This window comes from Podarcis gaigeae (assembly GCF_964106915.1).
Source record: "Podarcis gaigeae genome assembly, chromosome: 8".
Taxonomy (NCBI): Eukaryota; Metazoa; Chordata; class Lepidosauria; order Squamata; family Lacertidae; genus Podarcis; species Podarcis gaigeae.
Window position 1 is genome coordinate 5502799 of NC_139684.1, and position 8835 is coordinate 5511633.

Here is an 8835-nt window from a genome sequence, read left to right on the forward strand (position 1 = left end):
TTCATGTTGTAAACATTTATTATTATTCTCCAAGTGCTGATAGATGGATTAGACGTGGAAAACTGAGCAGTGGCTGGAGAGGAAAACATGAACAGCGAGAAGGTTGTTGTGAGGAGAACAAGGAAGGCAAAGATTCGCTCTGTGGACTCTTGGCCAGCATTTTAGCAGCTAGGAATGTTGCCGCAGAGATAGATGTTGAATAAGCCACGTAGGATCCCAACATTAGCACACCCTCGACTCTGCAAGGGGAGGCTTGCTCCTGTGAAGGAGGGAAACACAACACAATTATTAGCAAAAAAGTATCAGACACAGTGCTGCCATCTCCAAGACATGGTTGGCCTTTCCAAATTGGGGGCCTGGAAAATAAATGCAGGTCCTGCACCCCTAAGCAGCTTCTACACCAGGGGGCAGCAAACTTTTTTTAGGAGGGGGCCAGTTCACCGCCCCTCAGACCCTGTGGCGGGCTAGACTGCGCATGTGCACGCACACAGCGGAGGGGGGCTCCTCTCTCCCCCCAGCCCCCCCTGCTTTCCTACCTCCTCTACCACTCTGCCTGCAGTTGGGAGCCGGTGGCAGTGGCGTCGCCTCTCCTTTCCAGGCCAGCATTCCTGGGCGCTGGGCCAGCAGGCACGCCAAGCTCCAGCCAATGCCCCACAATGCGCCCGCCACAATGCCCACGGCGCAGCCATGGATGGAGAGACCGGTGGGCAGGTAGTGAGTCTGGGCCGCACCTCAGCACTCGGGCTGCAAGGCGTTGGATTGGCTGGCACCGATCAAAGCCCAGCTCCCTTCCTCCGCAGGGTGGGGAGAAGCCAGGAGGAGGGAGGAGGTGTGTGTGAGGGGTGGGGGAATGGCGCCCCCAAAAAATGCAAAAAAAAATATGGTGCAGCCCAAAAGATCACACCGATCCAAGTAGCGATTCTAGGACTGCCCACAGGCCGGATCCAGAGGGCAATTGGGCCTTATCTGGCCCGCAGCCCTTAGTTTGCCGACCCATGTTCTATACACTCTGCAAAGTCAGCTTGAATCACGTCTACACAAGAAGCTTAAACTGGATTGGAATGAGTTTGGCTATCATGCAACTGTTCCCTACAAAAGCCTTGGCATTGTGTGTGTGTGTGTGTGTGTGTGTGTGTGTGTTTGCTGGTGATTAATATCTTGCTGTAGTATTTTACCCTTCTAAAGGTAAAGGTACCCCTGCCCGTAAGGGCTAGTCGTGTCTGACTCTAGGGTTGCGTGCTCATCTCGCTCAAGAGGCCGGGAGCCGGCGCCGTCCGAAGACACTTCCAGATCACGTGGCCAGTGTGATGAAGCTGCATCTGGCGAGCCAGCACCAGCGTAGCACACGGAAACGCCGTTTACCTTCCCGCTATAAAGCAGTACCTATTTATCTACTTGCACTTCGAACTGCTAGGTGGGCAGGAGCTGGGACCGAAAGACGGGAGCTCACCCTGCCGTGGGGATTCGAACCGCCGACCATGCGATCGGCAAGCCCTAGGCACTGAGGTTTTACCCACAGCGCCACCCGCGTCCCTTCTACACAGCCCCAAACCCCAAGGCTCCTTCAGGACAGTGGTTCCCAAACTTTTTTTGGACCGCCCACCCCAGTTCCAGTAACCCCTCCCTTACCCATTACAGTGGTACCTCGGAAGTCAAATGGAATCTGAAGTCTGCTCAACTTCAAAAATGTTCAGAAACCAAGGTGTGGCTTCTGATTGGCTGCAGGAAGCTCCTGCAGCCAATCAGAAGCTACGGAAGTCATGTCGGACGTTTGGGTTCCGAAGAACATTTGCAAACCAGAACACTCACTTCTGGGTTTGTGGCATTCGGGAGCCAAAACGTTTGACTCGCAAAGTGTTCAGGATCCAAGGTACGACTGCATTCCGAATAAGGGTTTGCACAACCCACTAAGGAAGACAGTGACACAATAAAATTCCAAACAGTAGGAATTAACTGCACATTTATCCAAAATCCGGTTTAAACTATTTTGTTTAATGAATTCAACAAAACTAATGAACTTGATCCTGTGATACCAGCTTTTGCCCCTCGAGTGCCCCCTTCTACCCCCTTGCCTCTTAGAGGCCCCCCCCGATATATGGTGGGCACTACTGCCCTCTTTGGAATCCACTGACCTAGAGGCTTGAAATGGGTTCAGATCAGCAGAGGTGTTCCCTGTGCTGTACAGAAAATGGTAGGAGCAGGACATCTAAGCAAAAAACTCATCGGCTTAAAGGAACCTTAATCTGAGCTCAACTTTCCCTTTGGCTCAGCAGCCAGGATGAGGCCTACCCTTCCAAGAGCAGTTTGACCAGCCTGCACAACTGTCACGTGGGGTTTGATGTCCTGCTCCCTAGTGGGGACACCATTTAGAAAGGATAGGAAGGCCACCTCCTCTCCTCTGTGTGTCATGATCTCCTACTACCTTCCTTAACCTGGTCCCCTTCCAGATGTTTTGGACAACGTCTCCTTCCAGTCCCAGCATCATACAGTCATCCTGGCTGGGTGTGTGTGATGGGAATTGTAGTCCAAAACATCTGGAGGGCACCAGGTTGACCAAGATTATCTGCGCACTGAGTTTAACCCCACAAAGCCATTTCTGCAGCTAGAGAGGAAGAGAATAATAATAATAATAATAATAATAATAATAATAATAATAATAATAATTTATTATTTGTACCCCGCCCATCTGGCTGGGTCTCCCCAGCCACTCTGGGCGGCTTCCAACAAAGATGAAAGATACACTAAAATGAAACCTGCCCCACCTTGTTCCTTGGAGGCGTAGTACACAGGAATCCCACTGCAGAGCTGCTCAATGGGGCTTCCAAACTGAACAGTGTTCTGGATACGGGTCTTGCCAACCAAGAATGTTAAGTCACTCGCCGGAAGGGTGCTCTTGGACAGCTGTGCCAGGGAGGGATGAAAAAATTGGAATTACTAGTGGAAATTTGTCATGATCAGAGATCATGCTTGGAGATGCTCTAGTGCAGGGCTGAAAATCTCCCTCACTTTTTAAAAACCATTCTTCATCAACTAAGTAGAAAAAAGACTGCATTCCAAAATCAGGGGTGTCTTACCCATAGAGGCTAGTGGTGCAGGGCGCCAGGGCGCCAAGTTCTGGAGGGCGCCAGGGAAGAGGCAGAGGCTGGACGTGACACCTCCCAGCATCAGCTCACCACCCTCGCCCACCTCCGCCATGCCGCACCGCACCAGGAGCCTCCACCTGCTATGGCACGACGCGGCCAGCTGAACCAGGAGCCGCCACGTCCAGCCTCCGCCTCTTCCCCGCTGGAGGAGCTGCCCTCCAGCCGCTGCCCGCCTCCTCCAGCCCCACAAAGCTGGGCGCGTTGCTGGCAGCGCGTCCTCCCTAAAAATGGTCAGAAACTCTGGGAAAGGGGGGGGGCCAGAGGGATCTTTGCACCATAGTGCCATATATGCTTAAGACGGCTCTGTCCAAAATTATCATAGAATTGTTGAAGAAGGATATTTTAGCTCAACCTCCTGCAAGGCAGGGATTACAGCTCAAGTATCCCTGACAAATGGCCATCCAAACTCTGTTGAAAAATCTCCAGTGGAGGAGAGGCCACCACCTTCCGAGGGAGTCCATTCCACTGTTGAACAGCTCCCTTCTTGATCCATCTTCTATGCCCAATTTCCTCCACAAATTCCTTTGTTAGCAGCCGGGGAGAATCACAAGAGGCGGCTGTGGCAGACAACAGAATCTGTGCCTGGTGTTGAGTTTTCCATTTCAGCAACAGGTTTAAAGCTAATGGGAGTGATCCGCAGATTTTCCTTCTGGCATCTGTCTGTGGTGGATTTCTTCATTCCACACACCATTGTGATGTTTAGGACGACTTCATTTAGAACAATAGCGGCTGTTGGGGAACCCACAAAAGTGGAGTCCCCAGGCCTATAAATCATAGCTGTCAACTTACAGATTTGAAAATAAGGGACCAGCAGCCTTGAAAATAAGGGACCAGCAGCCAAAATAAGGGACCTGCAGCCTCACCTGTTCCAGGCACTCCAGTCTTCCTGTCCTCCTGCAGTCTGGTCAAACTCATGCTGGTAGCTTTGAGAACACTGTCCAACCAACTTTGTAACCAGAGCTTCAACTGAATAGAATCTGAATCACATGCACCACAAGGCCTATGCAGCCTCAACTTAAGATGGCTCCCCGGCCTGGCTTTGCACTGCAAAGTTTGCAGCAGCACGTGCAACAAAATGGCGTCCAGCATTCAAAAACCTCCTCAGCTTGCATTAACTAGCCACACACAAGGCATGCAAGCTCCACCCCCCCAGTCGTTCTTAGACTTCTTATTGGGTGAGCAACACAGCCAAGCAACACAGTTGGAGCCTTCCTCCTCCCTGGCCGGCAGAGAGGGAGGGAGAGGAGCTGCTTCCTTTGAAATTTAAGGGACATCATTTAAGGGACATTTAAGGGACATCTATCAATAAGGGAAAGCAGCGGGACATGGCGCTGGAATAAGCAACTGTCACTTCAAATAAGGGACACTTGACAGCTGTGCTATAAATTTCATGAGCTTCTACGGAGGTAAATCAAGCCTGCATTCTCAGAGCTGGGTGCCTGGTTCAGCAAGAAGCACAGGGCAAGCTACTGTCTATCAGGCCAGCTCAAGGCTAATATTTTCCTGCACATTCTTGGCACATTCATAAGTCCTGTTCAGTTCAATTTATTGTGTTTAGTGAGCAGCCATTACACACACAATAATAATAATAAGAAGAATGCTGCTAATAATAGAGGTTTACCTTTCTACTTCCTGAACTCTACAGGATAAATCATTTCTCATTCCCCCTTTAAGTTTCAATGTTTCATTACACAAATCTGTAAAGCCTTGGTAAGAAATTTGGATTTTCTAAAGGATATAAACCTCTCTACATCAGACATAAAAAAACAGGGCTTTGCAAGAGACGTCCCTCTTTTCTGTGATCTTAACAATGGGTGGAAATAATTGTTTCTAAGGTCATTATAAAAAAGAGCATTCTAGGAGTACATGAGTTATGTCTCCTATTGACACAGAATTGCAGCCACCAACTCTGTCCTCCTTAGGAACTCCTTTATGTCAGTCCATCAAATCTGCTAACGGAAGGACGTTTAGTCTTGCCTGTGTAAAGGCAATCCTCATTTTAACATTTGGTAAATCTATCTTGGCAGGGATGCATACAGTGGAATTAAAAAACATACACTAAGTTAGATTGACAGATGTTGAGCTCAGTAGTTTGTGGTTGCATCTTGGTGTCTCTAAGCCTTTGAAGTATTAATTCTTTAGCTCTCTCAAAAGATGAAATGATGGGGGGGGGTGGAGTATTAATTCTTTAGCTCTCTCAAAACCCTGTGTCACAAGAAAGGAGGCAGAGGGTCCTAACCTCATGGCAGCAGATTCCATTTCACATTTCCATGAGTTTGGGGTCTTCCAAAATTGTCATGATGGATTTTGATACATGTTTTTTTTTGGGGGGGGGGGAATTAAACAAAAAAAGCAGAGCTGGTCTAAGGGCTTTGGCTTGAATGGGCATTACACCCAGTTCTGCAGGGAGCAGTACTATTTTAGTAGAGGTAGCGACTGGCAGGAGTCTCTCCAGTGAATCAAAATTGGTCATGGCCCACAGTGATGCTCCAAAGAACATCTCTGGCAACACCCTGGTCTTATAAAGTTCTAAAGTGGGCTGCAACAAGTTGCCCCCTTTCATAGGCTGGAATCGTAGTCGTCCATTTAAAGTTCTACCAGCTAAATAAGGTGCTTGATTGGAGTTGTGCAGACCATTAGCCTGCCCACTGAAAGACCAAACTGAGATACTTAAATGAGAATACTTGCTCCAGTGTATTTCCTTCGAGCAAGCAATTGTAAGTTTTCTTAGATTTGCCAAACATCATAACTTTAGTTTTTTGGTAATTTATAGTAAGGTGCTCATTCTTGCAGTCCAAGGTGAACCGATTCAGCAGCCTGCGCAAACCCAGTTGGGTGTAGGAAATCAAGATTGCATTATCTGGACACATTCAGAAGGCAGTGTGAGGAAGCAGTTTCTCCTAATATCCTCTCAAACACTCTTGCACTTTTTACATCTCTTCTCATGTAGGCTACCAATCAAAGCATCTAATTTCCACTACAATACCTTCTGCCCTTTGAAACTGTGGAGAGTCTCCAGGCTTGGGAATAGCTCAAAATCCATTGCTGCTACAACACAGACCCTCTTCCGAAATAGCCTTGCAGCAAAAAGGCCCTATCAAATGCAAGAAAAGACACATTTTGATTATAAATCCAAAGATTCAAACCTCCATGGACCTGTCCAGAATTAGTGGGTCTGAATTACTAGCTGCTCTTGGGGGGTTACCTTTTGGTAATCCCAGATGGCATCCCATCCGTTCCACCCATTATAGTTGTGGATATTGGCCGTTTGATCTTGCTGGTTAACCTTCACCGCCTGGTGGGTGCTGATGTCGGTATTTCCTTGGTGCTTTACAGCAATAACCTAGGGAGTTTAAAAAAGGACTGTAATGAATCAGGCAGGGGGTAGGCATGCAGGAGGGGGGGCTATGAAACTCTGCCTTGGCTGGGGATGGAGGGGGCTTCAGCAATTTTTCAAGTAGACTGTATCAAAGCTGGACATCAAGTCATCATGAAGATATATTTTTTTGTATTATTTATTGAATGTATCTCCCGCCTTTCCTCCACAGAAAAAAGCAGAAGCACAGAAAGGGCAAAGTACCGTATTTTTCGCTCTATAAGATGCAGCAGACCACAAGATGCACCTAGTTTTTGGAGGAGGAAAACAAGAAAAAAAATATTCTGAATCTCAGAAGCCAGAACAGCAAGAGGGATCGCTACGCAGTGAAAGCAGCAATCCCTCTTGCTGTTCTGGCTTCTGGGATAGCTGCGCAGCCTGCATTCGCTCCATAAGATGCACACACACTTCACCTTAGAATCATAGAATCATAGAATTATAGAATCAAAGAGTTAGAAGAGACCACAAGGGCCATCGAGTCCAACCCCCTGCCAAGCAGGAAACACCATCAGAGCACTCCTGACATATGTTGTCAAGCCTCTGCTTAAAGACCTCCAAAGAAGGAGACTCCACCACACTCCTTGGCAGCAAATTCCACTGTCAAACAGCTCTTACTGTCAGGAAGTTCTTCCTAATGTTTAGGTGGAATCTTCTTTCTTGTAGTTTGGATCCATTGCTCCATGTCCGCTTCTCTGGAGCAGCAGAAAACAACCTTTCTCCCTCCTCTATGTGACATCCTTTTATATATTTGAACATGGCTATCATATCACCCCTTAACCTCCTCTTCTCCAGGCTAAACATGTCCAGCTCCCTTAGCCGTTCCTCATAAGGCATCGTTTCCAGGCCTTTGACCATTTTGGTTGCCCTCCTCTGGACATGTTCCAGTTTGTCAGTGTCCTTCTGGAACTGTGGTGCCCAGAACTGGACACAGTACTCCAGGTGAGGTCTGACCAGAGCAGAATACAGTGGCACTATTACTTCCCCTTACTTTTTAAGAGGGAAAAAGTGAGTCTTATAGAGCAAAAAATACGGTATATCAATGACATATCCAGCATGACATCCAGCAATGACACAGTCCAGCAATGGGAAGGACAAGTGGGGGGCAAGTTCCTTGTTTGGGGGGAGACCCCTTCTGCCATCATCCATGCCAAAGAAGACCAGGGTGGCACATTTTTGCTTGTGATTTTGCCGGATATGCACGCGTTTTTTAAACAATTCCCCTTAATATCATGCATTTCCACATGCTATTTTCTCTAATACATTCGTTTTTATGCACAGTTTTTCTTAACAGATGCCTTTTTGTCTACAAAAAAACAACAACAACCAACAACAACAACAGTTGAAGAACTGCATCGCAAAATTCAAAGAAATGTGAATTCTGAAGGCTAGCTGTGTCTCTATTCCCATTGTTTTAAGAAATTCAAATCAGGTGGGTCCATACTAAAATGTGAACCTGACTGAGTGAGTTTCTCCCCCGTCCTGGACTTCAGAACCTAATCTATCCTATCAGGCATCTGGGGAAAGGCTTGCCCAGTAGAGATGCCCATAAAACAATAAGAAACCTCCTTAACTGGGGTCAGCCCTTTTCCCCCCATCCCAGCGTTGAGAAATGGTGACTTACATCACTGGCTGAAGAACAAGTCAGGGAGACAAGAAATACGAGGACAGCCTGAAGGAGAGATCAGATTTGCTCATTAGATAATTATTGCAGGTTAAATGGCCTGTTGAACAAAATGCAATGCAGTATGACAGGGGAAGGACAGAATGGCAAAAGCTCCCAGGCTCAATCTCTGCTCTCCAGGTGGGGTTGGGACCTCTCAAAACACCTTCAAGACCAGCATGTGTTCCATGGCTACCATATCCACAAAGATAACCATCTCTCTTGCCCAGGAACTTGTTTCAGATTACAAGCCTTCATAAGGCAATTAACCACGTTCATTCTTGCAGTGCAATCCCATTAGCCGATGGCACCAAAAGAAAACAACTGTTATCACTACCGTGGCGAAGCTGGAAGCAGTACTTACCAAAATCTTCATTTGATCCACCTGCCAGATGTTTCCCAAAAAGAGGATTGAAAAAATCTCAGACTTTATGCTTAAATAAAGTTTCCGTATCAGCAATTCCAAGGTCCAGAAAGATTAGCGAGATCTGCAGCAACTTAAGTAGCTCCAGGCTGGCATTAATCCCAGCTAAAAGTGGTTGGCAAATAACCTAATCTTTTGTTTTAAACAGACTTCCAGCCAAGTCCTAAAAAGATTTTTTTCACTAGTAAGTTAGAACCAAGCACAAAGAGATGTGCTCCTAATAAAAAGCTTT

General features: G+C 47.2%; 1 protein-coding gene across 1 annotated transcript; it reads right to left on the reverse strand.

The window, feature by feature from the left end:
* Nucleotides 1-8601, reverse strand: LOC310851212 (gastrokine-1-like). Its single transcript, XM_083753466.1, has 6 exons — nucleotides 8544-8601; nucleotides 8141-8188; nucleotides 6349-6486; nucleotides 6130-6237; nucleotides 2763-2901; nucleotides 1-259 (listed from the first exon to the last, which is right to left on the reverse strand). The coding sequence occupies exons 1-6, from the start codon at nucleotides 8553-8555 to the stop codon at nucleotides 162-164; spliced, it is 543 nt and encodes a 180-aa protein (XP_083609592.1). The 5' UTR covers nucleotides 8556-8601; the 3' UTR covers nucleotides 1-161.
* Nucleotides 8602-8835: the final 234 nt, after the last annotated feature.